The 19,818-nt window shown below is 43.9% G+C and overlaps 1 protein-coding gene across 1 annotated transcript in view; it reads left to right on the forward strand.

Annotated features, from left to right (window-relative positions):
* The window catches only part of DNAH10 (dynein axonemal heavy chain 10), a 176,708-nt gene that overhangs the window by 89,790 nt on the left and 67,100 nt on the right, over positions 1–19,818 (forward strand). Inside the window, exons 35-43 of the mRNA XM_045366751.3 lie at positions 1,748–1,936; positions 4,617–4,763; positions 8,188–8,379; positions 10,246–10,364; positions 12,119–12,277; positions 15,871–16,006; positions 17,232–17,354; positions 18,728–18,862; positions 19,177–19,393. Coding sequence (XP_045222686.2) covers positions 1,748–1,936; positions 4,617–4,763; positions 8,188–8,379; positions 10,246–10,364; positions 12,119–12,277; positions 15,871–16,006; positions 17,232–17,354; positions 18,728–18,862; positions 19,177–19,393 — 1,417 coding nt within the window. The remainder of the gene's footprint in view (positions 1–1,747; positions 1,937–4,616; positions 4,764–8,187; positions 8,380–10,245; positions 10,365–12,118; positions 12,278–15,870; positions 16,007–17,231; positions 17,355–18,727; positions 18,863–19,176; positions 19,394–19,818) is intronic.

Consider the following 19,818-nt stretch of genomic DNA (forward strand, 5'->3'; position numbering starts at 1 on the left):
GGGGCAGATTTCTCAAATAAGTGATGCGCAGGGCCCCCTAGAAGGGAAAAAATATTCTTGGTGACTTCCCAAGTTTGAGAAAACCTGACTTAGAAAGTGAATGTTCCATGCAATCACATTGTCACAGTGAATAAGAAATTTTTTCTTCATAGCTTGTAAAGTTATGGCGTCATAATAAGCAGGATTTGCAAGGTTATCAAAGTGAGATGGCAAAATTTTAAAACAATTGTTGAGAATTCATCAATTTCTCTCTGCTGAAGAATATGTTTGCAGACTTGAGTTTGAGAAGTCTGTGTTAAATTATACCAGATTAAGCTGGATCCAAATTTGGAGAAACATGATCTTATTATGTAGTCTAGGAGGCCCAGAAGGGGGTTCTCTAAAAACACAGGACCAGCGTGGGTGGGTCATTTCCCTGCACCAGGGCCTTCTGGGTCCCTTGCTGTCCTTCTGCTTCTGTCCTCCCCCCTCCATGCCCTGCACACTTGTCACTAAGCCACTTGCTGCACAGTCAAACCCTGCCCTGTGACACCATGTCCGTCCCCAGCTGAGTGGAATTGTCCCTCTTCCCTTTACTGGAAAACTCCTATACATCCTTCAGAGCCCCATTGGGAGGTCCAGGATGAAAATTCAGCTTGAGCTGGTGGCCCTGGCATCCCACCTGCCTCCTCCTCAGGTCTTGGTGGGGCTCACTGTTAAGAGAGTGTGTCAACTGGAGACTGTTCAATATTTTCAGGATTCCAGTAAGAGGTCTGGATAGGTTTCCTTTTGATGAGTTCTTCTGAGGGATTTTTGGGGCTGAGCTGACTGCTCCCGAGAGAGGGAATTAACGCATGTAGGTTTCCAGAAGCTGTGTTTCTCAGAGCCAGGAGGCAGCAGCTATCTGTTCTTCCCAGGGCCCATCTGGGCCTCTTGTGGGATACCGAGGAGGGGTGGGGATGGCCTCAGGGCGCACCTGTGAGTCGAGGCAGTGGCCTTGTTTTGGGGGAGGCTGGCTGTCTTCCAGGCTGCCCTCTTGTTGGTGATGCAGACTGTGCCTCCTAAAAATAAAAATTTCTGTCTTCTGCCTGGCTGGCGGACAATCAAAAAAAATAAAACCGAAAACTTCACCGAGAGACAACCAGACTCAACCTTCAGCTAAAGAGGCTAAGAATATAGGGATTTCCGTGGTTCGTTGGTACCTGGGGCAACCAGAGGAATGAAGACTGGTTTCTTGAAGGGTTTGAGGTGGGATTCTTTAGGGAGGAGTGACCACATGAAGTCCAGGCACCCGCAGAGGGTGCAAGGCCAGGTAGAGGAATGGAAGCGGGTGCTCTGTGACGTGGTGGGCTGGGCGCTCCCAACCTGGCCTGTCTCCCTTAATCGCCACAGCCGTGCCATGAGGTAGGTTGCATTTCTGTTGTGCAGAAAAATAAACTGAGACTCAGAGAGGTTAAGTGATCTGTTGAGGGTCAATGGCTTCTTGTATCAGCCCCAGGCTCTGTGCTTCGTCAACCTGGGCCCCTCTCCCAGGTAGTGCCCCTAGGTTCAGGTCCAAGTTTGGGGTTCCACTGAGACCTGCCCTCCCCAAGGTCTTCGGCGAGGGGGGCCCTGCACTGAACACTGGGGAGGGGAAAGGAGGCTAGTGATGTCATCCGCCTCCTACCACGAAAATGAATCCCCACGCGGCTCACTGCAGGCTCCTTTCCAGGGGCGGGCCGGCCGGGCCACCTAACTGCTTCTTTCTTTCTTCCTTCTTGCTCTCCAGTTTGAAGGGCAGGAGATTTCCCTGGACTCCCGCATGGGCATCTTCATCACCATGAACCCCGGCTACGCGGGCCGCACGGAGCTGCCTGAGTCAGTGAAGGCGCTGTTCAGGCCCGTGGTCGTGATCGTGCCCGACATGCAGCAGATCTGCGAGATCATGCTCTTCTCCGAGGGCTTCCTGGGGGCCAAGGTGGGGCCTCGGCAGTGCCAGTCCACACAGTGCAGACTTCACCCGGGTCTGCTTCCAGACTGGGGACCTAGGACGTGTTAGTTCCATGTGGCTCTTCCAGACTGGAGATGTAGGACACCTTAGCTCCGTGTGGCTCTTCCAGACTGGGGACCTAGGACGCCTTAGCTCCGCGTGGCTCTTCCAGACTGGGGGCCTAGGACGCGTTAGCTCCGCGTGGCTCTTCCAGACTGGGGACCTAGGACGCGTTAGCTCCGCGTGGCTCTTCCAGACTGGGGACCTAGGACGCGTTAGCTCCGCGTGGCTCTTCCAGACTGGGGACCTAGGACGCGTTAGCTCCGCGTGGCTCTTCCAGACTGGGGACCTAGGACGCGTTAGCTCCGTGTGGCTCTTCCAGACTGGGGACCTCGGACGTGTTAGCTCCATGTGGCTCTTCCAGACTGGGGACCTAGGATGCGTTAGCTCCGTTTGACTCTTCCAGACTGGGACCTAGGATACATTAGCTCCGTGTGGCTCTTCCAGACTGGGGACCTAGGACGTGTTAACTCCATGTGGCTCTTCCAGACTGGAGATGTAGGACACCTTAGCTCCATGTGGCTCTTCCAGACTGGGGACCTAGGACGTGTTAGCTCTGTGTGGCTCTTCCAGACTGGGGACCCAGGACGTGTTAGCTCCATGTGGCTCTTCCAGACTGGGGATTTCGGACGCGTTAGCTCTGTGTGGCTCTTCCAGACTGGGGACCTTGGATGCCTTAGCTCCATGTGGCTCTTCCAGCCTGGGGACCTAGGATGTGTTAGCTCCATGTGGCTCTTCCAGACGGGGCCTAGGACACGTTAGCTCCTTGTGGCTCTTCCAGACGGGACCTAGGATGTGTTAGCTCCGTGTGGCTCTTTGATTTTTGTTTTTTTTTCCTGCTCTGTCTCTCTCCCCCACCTCTTTTAAATTGTAACTTTTAATTTTGGAATAATTTAAGATGCACAAGAGGTTGCCACAATAGTAGCACGGAATTTCCAGGTGCCCCTTTCCCCATGAGAATATCTCACATATCCACAGCCCACTGCCCAAACCAGGAAGCTGGTGTTGGCACAAGTGCCATTAACTCAGGTATAGACGTTATGTGGATTTCACCAGGTTTCCCATTCTCTCTCTGGCGTGTGCGTGTAGTTAGTTCTATGATGTTTTATCACATGTGGACGGGAGTGGCTGTCACCACATCAGGATACAGAACTATTCCATCGCCACAACCACAAAGAAGAGAGACAGGGTCTTACTCTGTCACCCAGGCTAGAGTGCAATGGTGGGATCACAGCTCACGGCAGTCTCAAACTCCTGGGCTCAAATGATCTTCCTGCCTCAGCCTCCTGAGTATTTGGGACCACAGGCAGATGCCATCATGCCTGGCTAATCCTGCTTATTTTTTGTAGAGACAGGGTCTCTACAGCCCAGGCTGGTCTTGAACTTCTGGGCTCAAGTAATCCTCCCACCTCAGCCTCCTGAGTAGCTGGGACTACAGGTGTGTGCCACTGCACCCAGCCTCTTGTTACTGCTTACTAGACACACTCTCCCCCAAACCCTAACTCTGGCAACCCCTGATCTATTCTTCAGCCAGTATAGTTTTGTCACTTTGAGACTGTTCTGTACCTGGAGACGTGTAGCATGGAACCCTTTGAGGCGGGCTTCTTTACTCAGCACAATGCCTTTGAGAATATGTGGTTCAAAAACAACTTTATAGATAATGTTTATCCTCTTTTAAGCTATCTATAACATGTACGTATGTAAGATCTTTCCAGAAGCTCTGGAAAAGTTACAAAATAGAGAATACTTCTAACATAGAGGGTTGTCACATTGCGTTTCTGCAATATGTCTTTTATTGAAAGCTCTTGGTGCCTATTACTGCGTCAGGATTTTGAGGTGGCATGACGAGATCTCTTGCTCCTAGTTTTTATGACTAAAATTGCCACACTTGCCTTAGGGACCTGTGGGTTTTGAATGCTTGCTGTAGATGAGGTGGCTGACTTGTCCTCAAAGACATTTACAGCCTTTTTGTTTTTTCTTTTTTGTTTTTTCTGAGACAGAATCTTGCTCTGTCACCCAGGTTGGAGTGCAATGGTGTGATCTCAGCTCACTGCAACCTCCGCCTCTTGGGTTCAAGCGATTCTCCTGCCTCAGCCTCCCAAGTAGCTGGGATTACAGGCATATGCCACCACGTCTGGTTAATTTTTATATTTTTAGCAGAGACAGGGTTTCACCATGTTGGCCAGGCTGGTCTTGAACTCTTGACCTCAGGTGATGCACCCGCCTTGGCCTCCCAAAGTGCTGGGATTACAGGCATAAGTGACCACGCTTGGCCCAGTTATAGCCTTAATAATAGGTTTAGGTCAAAGTAAAGCAGCAGTGTATTTCTGGAGTGTGATTCCTACAAATGATTCTGTTCTTTAAATTAAGATGGTGAAGATTTTGGTAACACAGATGTTCCTTCACATTAATTCCCAATTTGCCATATTTAAAAATGAAGGACCCACCCTGGTATTTCTGAAAGTTAGAGACGGAATTTGCTTATTTGTAGAGCGGCTGCACTGGAACACCTGCCCCTGTTTTCTTGCATTTGTAGAATGATCCCTTGTTGCTTTTGAATCATTTTATTTTATCTTTTTTTTTTGTATTATTATCTTCTTTCCAAAAGACTCTGGCAAAAAAGATGACAGTTCTGTATAAGCTGGCCCGGGAGCAGCTGTCCAAGCAGTATCACTATGATTTTGGACTCAGAGCCCTGAAATCGGTGCTGGTCATGGCTGGTGAGCTGAAGAGAGGCTCCTCTGACCTTAGGGAGGTAGGGGCCACGTGCCGGAACATTCTCTGGTTTCAGCTGGTTCATGTGCATTTACTATGTGCTTTCAGGGAGGTGATGGGCACAGTATGGTATCACCTGAAATGTTTAAGTCTTAGCAGCCGCTTCCCCCATTGGTCTGGCCTTACTTTGGCCTCTTACCTGTTATATCGTTTGCTTTGTAATTACACTTAGTACCTTAAGGTTGAGTGCAACATCCTCACTCCAATACCAACATTTATGATGCTTCCATAGTAATAATCAATCTGTAGTCTCAGGATGGGTGTGGCGGAACGGTGGGGACTAACAAAATTCTCATGAAAGCATGAATGTGAGTTGTTATTTTCTCTTTGCAACAAAAGAGGGGAACGATTGTGGTTGTTTTTACATGGACTTTAAAGAAAAAGTTCAGTCAATGCTGTTCTGTGGGCAATAGGCTCACCTGTTTCTCTAGTGACTGTACTCATAATGTTACACACACGTGCACATTTGGGTTTTTTTTTTTTTGGAGGGGTCGAAGGAAGAGATATTTATGCTCTTACAAAAAAGGAAGCTGTAAAATGTAAAACACTGTAAAGTCAGATGAAGCTGCATTCGTCATTGTTACTTCTTTTTCTTAGGAGAAAGAAGTTATATGGAAACTTCTTTCATTTTCTCCCATGCTCATCTATGTCCAAAGTTGAAGGGCGATCATACTCTCGGGTGGGTCATATCTTCTGAAATGAAAAACCACCGATGCCACTTTCAGTCTTAGCAACAGGGAAAACAGTCCCAAGCGCTATCTAAGGCTCTACAAAAAAGAGTGAAGCGAATTGCAGCAGTCTCTCCTCCTAGGGAGGTGAATATGGTCCCATCACTGCAGTCACAGCTGGCTTGTTTTCTTTTACTGCCTTACACTGAACCCAAGCATGCATTCATAGGCTTAACTGCTGCACAATCTGGTACTTCCTTAGAAGAATGAAAACACATTGCAAATACCAAATATCCAAGGACTTCTGAGAAAGAGGTAAAAAACAGCCTTGTTTTCTAGGAGGAAAATCCCTCTTCTCATCCAACAAGGTGTTTGTACGGAGACGTGATGGTTTCTTCACATAGGAAATTAACTTTGCTATATTGTCTTTGGGCTTCTTTATCACGTCAAAAGTTTGCAAACTTGGACCTTTGTTCTTATTCAGTAAATCTATGTCACAGGATGAGTCAGGACTTAGTGTCTTTTGCTTCAAATTAGAACCACATATTTGGAATTGCTGCAGTTCTCAACTGCGCGTATCATGAGAGTGGCAGAAACGGGAGGACGTTAAAAAGTCCCTCAAGTCAGCTATACTTGCCCTTTGTTTAGTCTTGTTTGGAATAAAAGGTGAAGAATTCACAAATACCACCACCTAAGCACCTGTTTCAAATGAAACATCAGCCTTCAGCTTGCAACATGATGTCTTTACAATTAAGCAAATAGCAGAAGCCCCACGTCAGTTCTTCCTTCTGGAGAAGGCAGGGGAACTGCAATCCCCGGGGCTCCTGTGTTGAATCTGAGAGGTAGAACAAAAAGAAAAGTGGCCTCTTCCATTCCACATCCTGGAGGTAATGTGTAGAGAAGAGATACCCACATTTCCAGATAGTGAATACTGAAAAAGAAGCAGGACCACCTGCCCTAGGAGACAACATAGAGATGCTTGCCAGGTCCTGAGTTCAAACTTTTGTTTTTGAGATTTATATAAAAGCACCTAAGACTGGGTGCAGTGGCTCATGCCTGCAATCCTAGCACTTTGGGAGGCTGAGGTGGGAGGATTGCTTGAGGCCAGAAGTTTGAGACCAGCCTAGGCAACATGACAAAATCCCATTTCTTTCAAAACAAATCCCCCAAACCAAAAAATTTATCTGGTTGTGGTGGCACGTTTCTATAGTCCCAGCTACTTAGGAGGCTGAAGTGGGAGGATTGCTTGAACCTGGGAGGTGGAGGCTGCAATGAGCCGAGATGGCACTATTACCCTCCAGCCTGGGTGACAGAGTGAGACCCTGTCACAAAACAAAACAAAACCCAAATATATATATACATATATATGGGCACACCTAAAGGTCAAAGCAAATGTTCTTCTTGTGATAAGGAACCTTTGCCTTAGTGTAGATGACCATGCCCCTCTGTAAGGTGGGGAGGAGGAAGGTTCCGCTCCTTCCCTCTGGCCGAAATCTGTTTTATTCTCCTCGCACAGCCCACCAGGACACTCGGCCTCCCAGGAGCAGGCCCACCCCAGCCCCTAGGCTGGATTGCAGCGTTGTGCCTCACTCCTCTGCCTGTGCTCCTTTTTTATATTTTATTTAATTTTTATGTTTATATACAATTTTATATTTTATATTTCACTTTTAGATATTTTATTTTACATTTTTATTTTCATATGAAATTTTGAAAAATGCATATTTAAGTTTATATGATTTATATGATCATTATTAAATATGAAATTTTATATATTTGTATTACATATAATATTTTATATATATTTACACTATATAATATACATATTAACATTTTATATAAATTTTATAAATTTATATAATTTATAAACAATACAAATATAATTAATTTATTAATTTATATAAATGATATACATATATACATTTTATAAAATTTCATTTATATAAAATTATAATATATGTATATCATTTATATATAATTTATATTTCATTTTAAATTTTATATTTCATATGTATGTGTATATATATGTGTGTGTGTGTATGTATATATATATTTTTTTCGAGACAGAGTTTCACTCTTGTCACCCAGGCTGGAGTGCAATGGTACAATCTCAGCTCACTGTAACCTCCACCTCCCGGGTTCAAGTGATTCTCCTGCCTCAGCCTCCCGAATAGCTGGGATTTCAGGCACCTGCCGCCACACCCAGCTAATCTTTGTATTTTTACTAGAGAAGTGGTTTCACCATGTCAGCCAGGTTGATCTCCAACTCCTGACCTCAGGTTATCTGCCTGCCTCAGCCTCCCAAAGTGCTGGGATTACAGGCATGAGCCAATGCACCCGGCCATATATGTGTATATTATATAATATGAAGTACATATTATATGAAATATATGAAATATACATATTTTATATTTTATGTTTAATCTCATATAAACTTTATTTTATATAATTTATATTTACATATTTTAATATAAAAATTAAAATTATGTAATTTCTGTATATATGTATTATATATTTATATATATACAGGACTTATATAATTTTAAATTATATAAATTTCTGTAATTTAAAATTATATAATTTTAAATTAAATGTGTATAAATTTTTTTAAAAGTATAAAATGTTTATATAAAAATTATATTTTATATTTCATAAGAGTGTTTCCACCGGGTTGGAAACACAGTCCAAAGCACTGGGTTCCTTTGGAAATCTCTTGGAAACGTGTTTCATTTCCTGCAGGACGTGGTGCTGATGAGGGCCCTGCGAGACATGAACCTGCCCAAGTTTGTGTTTGAAGATGTTCCTCTTTTCCTTGGTTTGATTTCGGATCTGTTTCCTGGGCTGGATTGCCCTCGCGTCCGCTACCCTGACTTCAATGATGCGGTGGAGCAGGTCCTGGAGGAGAACGGCTACGCGGTCCTACCGGTCCAGGTAAAGCGGGAAAATGAGCTCCCTGTGGCTGTGCATCCTTTCCATTGGCTTTTTGTTTTTGCAGTTCTTTAAAAATATATGTGTAGTAAAATACACAAAAGTTTCACCATCGTAACCATTTTTCCCCATTTTTAAATCGTGGTAAAATACACATAACAATATTTACCCTGTTACCTACTTTTAAATGTAGAGTTTGTTAGGCCTGGCGCAGTGGCTCGCGCCTGTAATCCCAGCACTTCGGGAGGTTGACCAACATGGAGAAACCCCATCTCTACTAAAAATACAAAAATTAGCTGGGTGTGGTGGCGCTCGCCTGTAGTCTCAGCTTCTTGGGAGGCTGAGGCAAGAGAATTGCTTGAACACGGGAGGTGGAGCTTGCAATGAGCCAAGATCATGCCACTGCACTCCCGCCTGGTGACAGAGCGAGACTCTGTCTCAAAAAATAAAAAAAAAAAAAGAAAAAATGTAGAGTTTGGTAGCACTAAGTACATTCACATTGCTGTGCAACCATCACCATTATCCATCTCCAGAATGTTTTCATATTGCAAAACTAAAACCCTGTACCCGTTAACTACTTACCTTCTCCCCTCGCTCCAGCCGCTGGCAACCTCTGCTCGACTTCCTGTCTCTACAGATTTGACTACTCTAGGTACCTCCTATAGGTGGAATCATATAATTTTTGTCCTTTTGTGTCTGGCTTATTTCACTAACAGTGTTTTCAACATTTATCCATGTTGTGGCATGTGTCAGAATTTCTTCCTTTTTAAGGCTAAATTTTATATATGTAGTTTGTTTCACACAGTGTGATCAGATGACTCGAATATTTTGTTTTGAGGCATCAACCATCAGAGGTTCTTTCCTCACCTCACCTTTTTTTTCTCCTGAGTCACACTTAGAAAAAAATTGAATTGGATATTGCTGGGGTAGGATTTGGATCCTCTGAAGAGCCTGTAAGCTGTATATGTTGTCATTAAGCCAAATACGTATTGATTGGCAGAGTCCTGCTGAGAATGTAAATGCTCAGAGCCTCCAGGCCTGGGGGGTTGCCTCGGGTCAGCCAGCTTCAGGGTGTCAGGCTACCCCGGAGGCCTCAGGCCTGGGCAGTGGGCACCGGGTACCGGCTGTGGATGAGAGCTTTCTGTGCCTTTCCTGACCCTGATTTTCTCTGTAGTTGGTTGTTAAAAGCATGTGTTTTCCGGAAGGAATGTAAAATGGTGCAGCCACTTTAGAAAACAGCCTGGCAGTTCCTCAACAGGTTAAACCGAGAGTTACCATAAGACCTGGCAATTTCACTACTGGGATCTACCCAAGAGTGAGGATAAACATCTGCTCAGAATTGTTCACGAATGTCTGGAGCAGCATTATTCATAATAGCCAAAAAGTGGTAGCAACCCAACATCCCTCAATTGATGGATCAACTGCTGAAACAGAATGTGGTCTGTCCATGCCATGGGATATCTTTTGGCCATAGAAAGGAATGCAGCACTGATGCATGCTGCAACATGGATGAGCTTTGAAAACACGCTAAGCAAAAGAAGCCAGATGTGAGAGATCACACATTCTAGGATCCCATTTCCATGAAATGCCCAGAATACACAAATCCATAGAGATAGAAAGTAGGTGAGTGGTTGCCAGGGGCTGGGGGAAAGGGGACTGGAGAGATGGGTGCAGGGTTTTTTGCGGAGAGGGGTGATAAAAATGTTCTAAAATTGCTCGTGGGGATGGTTGCACAAGTCTCTGAATATACTGGAAACCATTGACTTGTACCCTTTCAAAGGTAAATTGTAGGCATGTGTGTTGTATCTCAATAAAACTGCTTCAGGAAAAGATCATGTTTTAGCCCAACTGCCATTGTTTGTCCCGCAGGTGGATAAAGTGGTTCAAATGTTCGAGACCATGTTAACCCGCCACACGACGATGGTGGTGGGACCCACCAGAGGGGGCAAGTCCGTCGTCATTAACACTCTGTGTCAGGCCCAGACCAAGTGAGTATGACCTCCATGGGGAGGGCCTGACTGCCAGGGGGCTCACGGTATATGTTTGGTGGCGGTATTACGAAGTCCCACTTTGCTCTCTGATTTCCTGGGAGGGTAAATTTGTAATACACACCCCTTTTGACTCAGGGTGTTTTTACTGACTTTATTGCAGACTCAGTTAAGATATTTTAGAATGCAAAATAGCAACCCGCTTGTGTATCAGATGGTGAATAGGTTCATTTGTGAAATGAGAGTTTCACAAACTATCTTATGAGGATATTGTGAAAATGAACGTGAAGTCATAGTTTTTTGGTGTCTAAATTGCTTCCTTAAAGTAATTCAGGATTCACCTTATGCAGCACTGCTGTGGTTTCGCAGTGGCCAGAAAAAGAATGTCACCTCCCTGGGTGCCTTATAATCTCTAGCCCTTCAGGGGCAATTCTTCATGCAGGAAACAGTGATCGTACACTCCCACATTGAAGACCATAAAGGAGCCAGGCATGGTGGCTCATGCCTGTAATCCCAGCGCTTTGGGAGGCCAGGGTGAGAGGATCGCCTAGTCCAGGATTTTGAGAACAGCCTGGGCAACATAATGAGACTCCGTCTCCACATTAAAAAAAAAAATTAGCTGTGTGTGGTGACGTGCACCTGTAGTACAGCTACTCAGGAGGCTAAGGAGGGAGGATTGCTTGAGTTCAAGAGTTTGAGTCTGCAGTGGGCTAGGATTGTGCCACTGCACACCAGCCTGGGCAACAGAGTGAGACCTTCTCTCTAAAAAAAAAAAAAAAAAAAAAGAGAGAGAGTATATCATAACAGCCTGCAGTGAATTGAAAGCCTTCTACTGAAAGTGGATTCCTGACTCCTCGCTTCTCTCCTAAGCAATAACTAGATTCCAGAAAGTCCTCCGTGGATGCTGACAGTCTGGCAAAAATCTAAATCAAGCCAATAATTTTTGTGACTTAATAGGCAGTCTATAAAATCTAAAGAGTAAGTGTATGTCATTTGTTCCCGTTGTTTCTTCATATGTTTCATATGAGAAAACGAGCTGACAGTGGTTTACTGACTCTAAGTGGGCTGTACTGTGGCCATCTGCGTTTCATTTTTTAATTTATTCATTGTTAAATAGTTTATAGAACTATCACACACGTATGTATGTCTAATGTAGCATGTACATTATTACGACTTACTGATTTGTTGGTTGTGAACTGTGGAGTGTGTGATGTTTAGTTCTCTTTGGCTGAATTAATCCTATAGTTAGGGCTGTGGGGATTTACAGGCACTATGGTGAGAAGTGCCCTGTCTGCTTGATCCATGAAGTCAGCACAGAGCAGATGTTGTTCTGCAAGTAAGAAGGATTGAACATTTGTAGTTCAAAGCTTTGTTATTTCCTGGATGACTGAGTACGGTCTCCTATACGCCCTTAATTCTGAGATATTTACTTAAATGCCATATATATGAATATGGAATATGCATAAATATGAAATATACATGAAAGTTAGCTTCTTGGCGCCCTCCAGAGGCGAAGCTGTGCTTCTAGTTCAGACCTCATTTGTGCTGTGGCCACATTTTTGGTGAAATGTGGTTGCTTTATGTTTAGAAGAAAGCACTAACAGTGAAGGGAAGCCCAGTGAAGAGTTTGCATGGGTTGCATTTTAAATTTTGGCTTGAATTCAAAACATCTAATTCCTCACAGAGGGAACACAGACTGTTTTCCTCATGCATTTAGTTTGCTTGAACCATGGCTAAAGCCTCTCTTGATTTAGGCTTGGGCTGATGACAAAGTTGTACATCCTGAACCCCAAAGCCGTGAGTGTCATAGAACTCTATGGCATCCTGGACCCAACCACCCGAGACTGGACCGATGGGGTGTTGTCAAACATCTTCAGGGAAATCAACAGGCCAACGGATAAGAAGGAGCGAAAGTGAGTATCTTTGTAGGTAGGAAAGAGCCTGAGTTAGTTAATGTTAATTAGCTCAACATTAAAAACGGTGGCAGGGCTATACATTGTAGCTTCATGCTTGGATTTCAGCAGACTTGGAGTTCAATCCTGGAGGCTGTGCTTCGGAAGTGAGCAGTCCAGTCTTAGTGCTTTTTACGTGTGACCTCAGTCTTCTTAGTGATGCAATGTGCTAGGTACCGGGATTGTTCCCAGCTTACCACAGAGGAAACTGAGGCCTAGAAAAGATCAGAAACGTGCCCCAAGGCCAGGGATTTAACCCTGATCTGTGTGACTCTAAGTCCTCAAACACAGCCGCCATCAAGCTCCCTGGTCACCATGTTCTATGGCAAGGTAAGTCAAAGAAAGGTAGCAAAGTGCCATGGAAAATGCAGGAATGCCCTCCCGAGCCACGGTTTTCCATCTGTAGACGTGGTTGATGGTGCCCTGATGACATCACCACGTGACATGGCGAAGGCCAAGTGAGGCCAAGTACAGAAATGCTCTGAGGGTGTGTAAGGTAATAAATGCTCTGAGGGTGTGTAAGGTAAAAAGCTTTTAGTTGGTCCTATAATATCTCTTTGTAAACGCAGGAATGGTTCTGATTTTATGTTCTAATCAAATCCCATTAATAATAAATAAAATCCTTAAATAACAAGAGTCCAAAGTCCCGACTCATGGCTTTAAAAACAGCTTCTTAGCACTTTTCCCCTGGTTCTGGATGAACCCACGATTCCACACTGAGTTCCATCATCTTGTTTTTGGCGTTCTTTAATTTTGAGCAGTTCCTTAGGATTCTTTATCTTTTATGACCTTCTTGTTCTGGAGGATTCCAGGCCAACTGTTTTAGAGAATGATCTCAGTTTGGGTTTGTCAGTTGCTTCTTCATAATTAGATTCAGGCTATGGCTCTTTGACAGGAAGGCCGCAGGAACGATGCTGTGTCCTTCGCATCTCATCACGGGCACGTGGTGTTGGTTGCCCTATTATGGGTGGTGTTAATCTTGATTATTGGGTTAAGGTGCCATTTTCCTCTTCGCAGTTGATATGCAAATGTAGGGAGATATCTTATGACTAAGTAAATATCCCATTTCTCATCCAACCTTCACCCATTCACCCAATGGTTTGAGCATCTGTTGATGGTTGCTTGAATCTAGTCGTCATCGTTGTCATCATTGTCCTCCTCCTCCTCCTCCTCTGTCTTCTTCTTTCTTCTTCCTCCTTCTTCCTCCTCCTTCCTCCTCCTCCTCCTTCTCCTCCTTCCTCCTCTCTCCTCCTCCTGCTCCTTTCTCCTCCTCCTCCTTCTCCTCCTCCTCCTCATTCTTCTTCTTCTCCTCCTCCTCCTCCTCCTCCTTCTCCTCCTTCTCCTCCTTCTCCTTCTCCTTCTTCTTCTTCTTCTTCGGGGTCATGCTCTGTTGCCCAGGCTAAGTGCAGTGACATGATCACTGCTTACTGCAGCCTCGAACTCCCAGGCTCAAGCAATCCTCCCACCTTAGCCTTCCAAGTGACTGGGACTACAGGTGCATGTCACCACGCCCAGCTAATTTCTGCTTTTTTTGTAGAGACAGAGTCTCCCTGTACTGGCCAGGCTTGTCTTGAACTCCTGGGCTCAAGGAATTCTCCTGCCTCAGTCTCCTACAAGTGCTGAGATTATAGGGGTGAGCCACCACGCCTGGCCTTTGAGTCTTCTTATAATGAATGTAAATGGAGATTTTCTATAGGGACAACTGGTGAAATTTGAATGTGGATTATATATTAGATAATAGTATTGTGTCAATATTAAATTTCCTGAGTTTGATAATTCTGCTGTGGTTGTGTAAGAGAAGGTGCTTATTCTTAGGAAATACTTGCTTAAGTATTTAGGGGAAGGAGGCATTTTATCTGCAATTGACTCTCAAATGATTTAGAGAGAGACAGAGTAAGAGAGCGCGCAAATCTGGTAAAAAACGTAACAGTGGGGGAATCTGACTGAAAGGCATATGGGAGTTCTTCATACTATTTTATTCTTGTAACTCTGTAAGTTTGAAATTATTTAAAAATAAAAAGCTAAAAAGAAAAAAGATATGGGAAGGAAATAAACCAAAATGTTAACGCTGAAAAAAAAAATCCAACTACTTATATCAGTGAGTTAAATGGAGGCACTATCAAGCCACCATTTCAGCACAGTAGAATAGCGTCTGTCCTGTGGAGATGGGCTTCGCTGCATGAGATGTCACCCAGTATAGTCACAAAATGAAACCATCCCGAAGCTTAAATACCTGAGGCCTTGGAAGTAGACGTGCTGCCAGCACGCATGGTGTGTAAACTAGGGCTTGTAAACTCAGATTCTCCCAGGGTCCCAGCAGGTAGCACAAATGAGTGAAGTGGAGCAAATTACATGGTGGTGTTAGCTTCCTAGGGCTGCCATAACAAATAACTGGGTGGCTTAAAGCAACAGACATTTATTATCTCACAATTCTGGAGGCCAAAAGTCTAAAAAGAGGTGTGAGCAGGACTGCACTCCCTCCAAAGGCTCTAGGGCAAATCCTTGCCTCTTCTGCTTCTGGTGGTTCCAGGTGTTCCTTGGCTTGTGGCCACATCATTTCAACCTTTGCCTCTGTCTTGGCCTTCCCCTCTGCGTGTCTCATGTCTCCTCCTGCTTTTCTCTTATAAGGGCATTTGTCATTAGATTAGGACTCATCTGTATAAGCCAGAATGATCGCATCTTGAGATCCTTAATTACATCTGCAAAGGCCTTTCTCCAAACAAGGTCACTAGTCACAGCTTCTGGGTGAACACATCTTTTGGTGGGGGGTGGGTACCATTCGACCCACTACACATGGATATCCAAAATACTTTCTTTACTCTTGACTGTACCACAGGAAACCAGGGGTTAAAACCAGTGATCAATAGCAATTGATACTCAGCCTCAGGTGTAAGAGAATGAGGTAGGCGTTGTGGCAGGGGCAGGGACTATGACACTTTCTGTCTCCATAGGCAGCCACTCCTCAGCATCAGCAGATTGTTCCCATGAAGGAATCCAGGTCTGTGTGCTCAGAACTTCCAGTTTGCCCAAGAAGTGAGAAATTCAGATTTTTGTGTGAAGTTCCCTCATTCTTAAATATTAGCAACTAACTCAAACTTCTTTTTTTTTTTTTTTGAGACGGAGTCTTGCACTGTTGCCTGGGCAGGAGTGCAGTAGTGCTATCTCAGCTCACTTCAACCTCTGCCTCCTGGGTTCATGCAATTCTCCTGCCTCAGCCTCCTGAGTAGCTGGGATTACAGGCACACACCACTACGCCTGGCTAATTTTTTCTATTTTTAGTAGAGATTGGGTTTCACTATGTTGGCCAGACTGGTCTCGAACTCCTGACCTCGTGATCCGCCTACCTTGGCCTCCCAAAGTGCTAGGATTACAGGCTCAAACAATTTTTTATGTACCATTCAGTTAAACCTGTGGGCCAGCTAGGGTGCTCTGTCTCAGATCCTGGTTAGAAAACCCTGGGAAAAAGACATTCAACATGAATGGGCAGGTTATACCAAGTTCCATAATTGGAAACTCTCTAGGACCCATACCTCTCCTTTCTTTGGTTGCTGCAGGTATATTTTATTTGATGGTGATGTGGATGCTCTATGGGTGGAAAACATGAATTCTGTGATGGATGACAACAAGTTGTTGACATTGGCCAATGGGGAACGCATCCGGCTCCAAGCACACTGTGCCCTGCTCTTTGAGGCAAGTAGTGATTAAAAGTAAATTGGAACATAAGTCTTTCTTGTAATTAAAAATGTAGATGTTTATTAAAGTAGTAGTAAATATAGACGATTATTTAAAAACAAACAATACATAAGGGTTTATAATGAGTACAACTCTTTGTTCCTTACTTCTCTCATCCCTCTTTATCCCAGAGGTGACTACTTTTACTTTTTATGAAAATTGTTTCTTCTCATGATTACCCTACTGTCTATAAGTAACAGGCTTAGCATGATATTCTTCCTTTATACATTTTATAGTTTATACATTATCTATCGACTGACTGCTACAAAAGTGAGAATTCATCTCTTATACCACTAACGTCAGAATAGTATATTGCTAAGTTGGTTAATAGTAGATAATGTTTACATTATAATGAAGATAGAAATATTTACTGAAGAACCAACTAATATACTGTGATTACATTTACTTTCTTTTAGAGCCATTTGCTTTGTCTGGAGTTTGTAATTGCCTTCCTTTTTTTTTTTTTTTTTCTCACACTATTTGCCTTTATCTTAACCTCATTTTTTTAAAACTTTCTATCATATCAAGTATTCTGTTGAGCCCCTTTATTTCCTGGAGACTATTCTCCAAAGCCCTCTATCTCCTGCTTAGGATATGGACTGCTTGTTTCATAGGTGTGGCCCTGGGACTTGCTTTCACTCTAACTTAGTATTAATGCCATTTCTAACTGTAAAATTAGTGGGTACATGGAATATTTGTACATATTACTATCTGATTAGCTGACTGAACTATATTTTTTTGTAGAGAGAGCTAGGTTTGTTAATATATCTGGTTTAGCTGTGTACTTATGAAGTTTTATACTGCCTGATCTCAACTATTTTAAAAAAATAATAAAGAAAAAAGATTGACTGGAAAACACTTCAAAACAACATTTGTTTCTAGGTGGTGGGATTTGGATAACTTATTTTCTTCTTTATACTTTTCTATTTTTTGTCAGATATTCTACAACATATTTTCACATTAATTTTATTATAGAAAAACTAAAAAGATGTTACATCAGAAGTGTGTAATCTTCTCATCAAAATCCCAGGTGTTCAGTTAAAAACCTCATGAAAGCTGTGTTCATTTTGGTATGATTTGGATTTCATGCAGTTGTAAAAACTTTCCATAAGAGAAGGTCCTTAAACATCTAGTTTATCTTGTGTATAGCTGTAGCCATGATTGATTTTCTTTATTTCTCCAGGTTGGAGATTTACAGTATGCCTCCCCTGCAACTGTCTCTCGATGTGGAATGGTTTATGTGGATCCTAAAAACTTGAAATATAGACCTTACTGGGAAAAATGGGTTAATCAAATACCAAACAAGGTGAAGTTTTTTTCTAAAATGAACTTAAAGTTATCAGTATTGATGGCTAGTTGGATAACATAGTCCAGAGGGATGTTTGTAGTCGAAGGTGATGACCTTGTCCTTGACCTGCCCATGTCCCTGAGCACAAATTAAGTGAAAACATGGCAAAGACACTTTTTTTTTTTTTTTTTTGAGACGGAGTCTCGCTCTGTCGCCCAGGCTGGAGTGCAGTGGCCGGATCTCAGCTCGCTGCAAGCTCCACCTCCCGGGTTTACGCCATTCTCCTGCCTCAGCCTCCCGAGTAGCTGGGACTACGGGCCAGCTCGCCCGGCTAGTTTTTTGTATTTTTTAGTAGAGACGGGGTTTCACCGTGTTAGCTAGGATGGTCTTGATCTCCTGACCTCGTGATCCGCCCGTCTCGGCCTCCCAAAGTGCTGGGATTACAGGCTTGAGCCACTGCGCCCGGCCCATGGCACACACACTTATTTGATTTCAGATAATTTATAGCCAGTGGGATAGGTAATGATTGGATTGGTTGGTCTAGACTAGAGGTTGACAAACTTTTTCTGTAAAGGGGTAGATAGTAAATATTTGAGACTTTGTGTGGGCAATATGATTTCTTTCACAACTACTCAACTCTGCTGTTGTGGCATGAAGACAGCCAGAAATTTGTACACGAATGGGCATGGCTGTGTACCAATAAACCTTTATTTACAAAACAGATGACAGGCCAGAAGTGTGTGTTGTCTTAACAAAAGGCTTCTGTGAAAAGTGCAGAGATGGATGTGACAGTCATGTTCGGGTTGTGGCTCAACCACACCTAGGACACTATGACCACCTTCTCAAAGGAACACAGGTGGTCTGGGTGTGTCTCTAGGAGGGCTACTAGGTTGGAGGTGAATGGAAACCAGGACATAATTATGCCAGAGAAGAGCAGAACAAAGGAAGCATGATAGAACCATTTGAGGCACTGTCCTGTGGGAGACAGCTGTCTCAGGACCCGTGCAATCCCTGGTGGTGATTGGTGCCTTGATAGGGAGGGGGCCTTCACTGCTTTACAGTCTTTGCTGGATGACTGTGGTCACTTGAACTCTAAGATGATCAGCCTCTTTCCTGTCAAATGGGAACTATTATCTTCCCTTCTTCCTCCCCAAGGGCATGGTAGACCCTGTGGCAGCGAAATGAAACACTTCATGATGAGATGAAAGCATATTGTAAAGGACAAATCTCTCTGCTAATATAGGGCACTATTATCAGGGTTTCCTCACCTGCCAGATGTATCATTCATCAGAAGATGTTGCTCAATCCTCTTTGGGCAAGAACAGCTTTCCACTAACTTCCATTTAAATAAACGAACCCTTGAAATGCTTTGGAATGCTGCTTTTTTACAGGTGGAACAATACAATTTGAATAGTCTCTTTGAGAAATATGTGCCCTATCTCGTGGATGTGATAGTGGAAGGGATAGTGGATGGAAGACAAACAGAGAAGCTGAAGACAATAGTTCCTCAGACAGACCTCAATATGGTAAGAAACGATCCCTGCTGTTAGCAAAAAGAAATTCTTTCCTGAAGACAGGCTCACAGTAGGGTTTTAAGGGGAGTGAAGATGCCAGACAGGGTAAACAGTAGCATTGTTGGTCAGTGCCAAGGAGGGCGCCATGCTTGCTTTTGTGCAAGTCAAGATACTGGGTTCCATCTGTCGGAACCAACGTGATGGGTCATATGCTGCCCTCGCTCTGGGACCTGGGATCCCAGGATTTATGACTGGAATGGACTCTGTGGGGGTGGACTGTGGGGGTGGACTATGTGAGCTGAACCAGATGTTTTCCTGTGAACCAGGTAACCCAGTTAGCCAAGATGTTGGATGCGTTACTAGAAGGAGAAATAGAAGACCTCGACCTGCTGGAGTGCTACTTCCTGGAGGCTCTATACTGCTCTCTGGGAGCCTCCCTGCTTGAGGATGGAAGGATGAAATTTGACGAATATATCAAACGCCTTGCTTCTTTGTCTACTGTTGACACAGAAGGAGTTTGGGCCAACCCTGGGGAACTGCCAGGTGGGAACCGAGTGTCGCCTGTTTCCCTGCTCTGAGTGCCTTTGGTTAAATTTCTAGAGGAAATGAACAAGCTTTTCCACATTTCTGTCTGTCTGAGTTTTCCAGGTTGTTTGCTTCTTTAGAGAAACATGCAATGGTCAGAGCACATGACGGAGACCCCAGAAGCAGTTTAAATGCATCGGCTGCTGTGGTAGAAGCCCAAGCCCTCTGGATGGTCTTTCTGGATGACAGTCAACTTCTCTTGCCTCAGCATAGGCACTTGCTTCCTTTGCTCTTTAAACTTGTCACATTCTGCATGACTTTGAGTTTCTTCTCCTGTGGGCTTCCCTATCTGTTTTTTAATTTTTATTTTTAACCACCTCACTCCATTTCCACCGTATAATTCATCTGCTGTATTCCTGACTATTTGCACAGTAGACAATCAA

Source organism: Macaca fascicularis, chromosome 11 (genome assembly GCF_037993035.2).
Source record: "Macaca fascicularis isolate 582-1 chromosome 11, T2T-MFA8v1.1".
Taxonomy (NCBI): domain Eukaryota; kingdom Metazoa; phylum Chordata; class Mammalia; order Primates; family Cercopithecidae; genus Macaca; species Macaca fascicularis.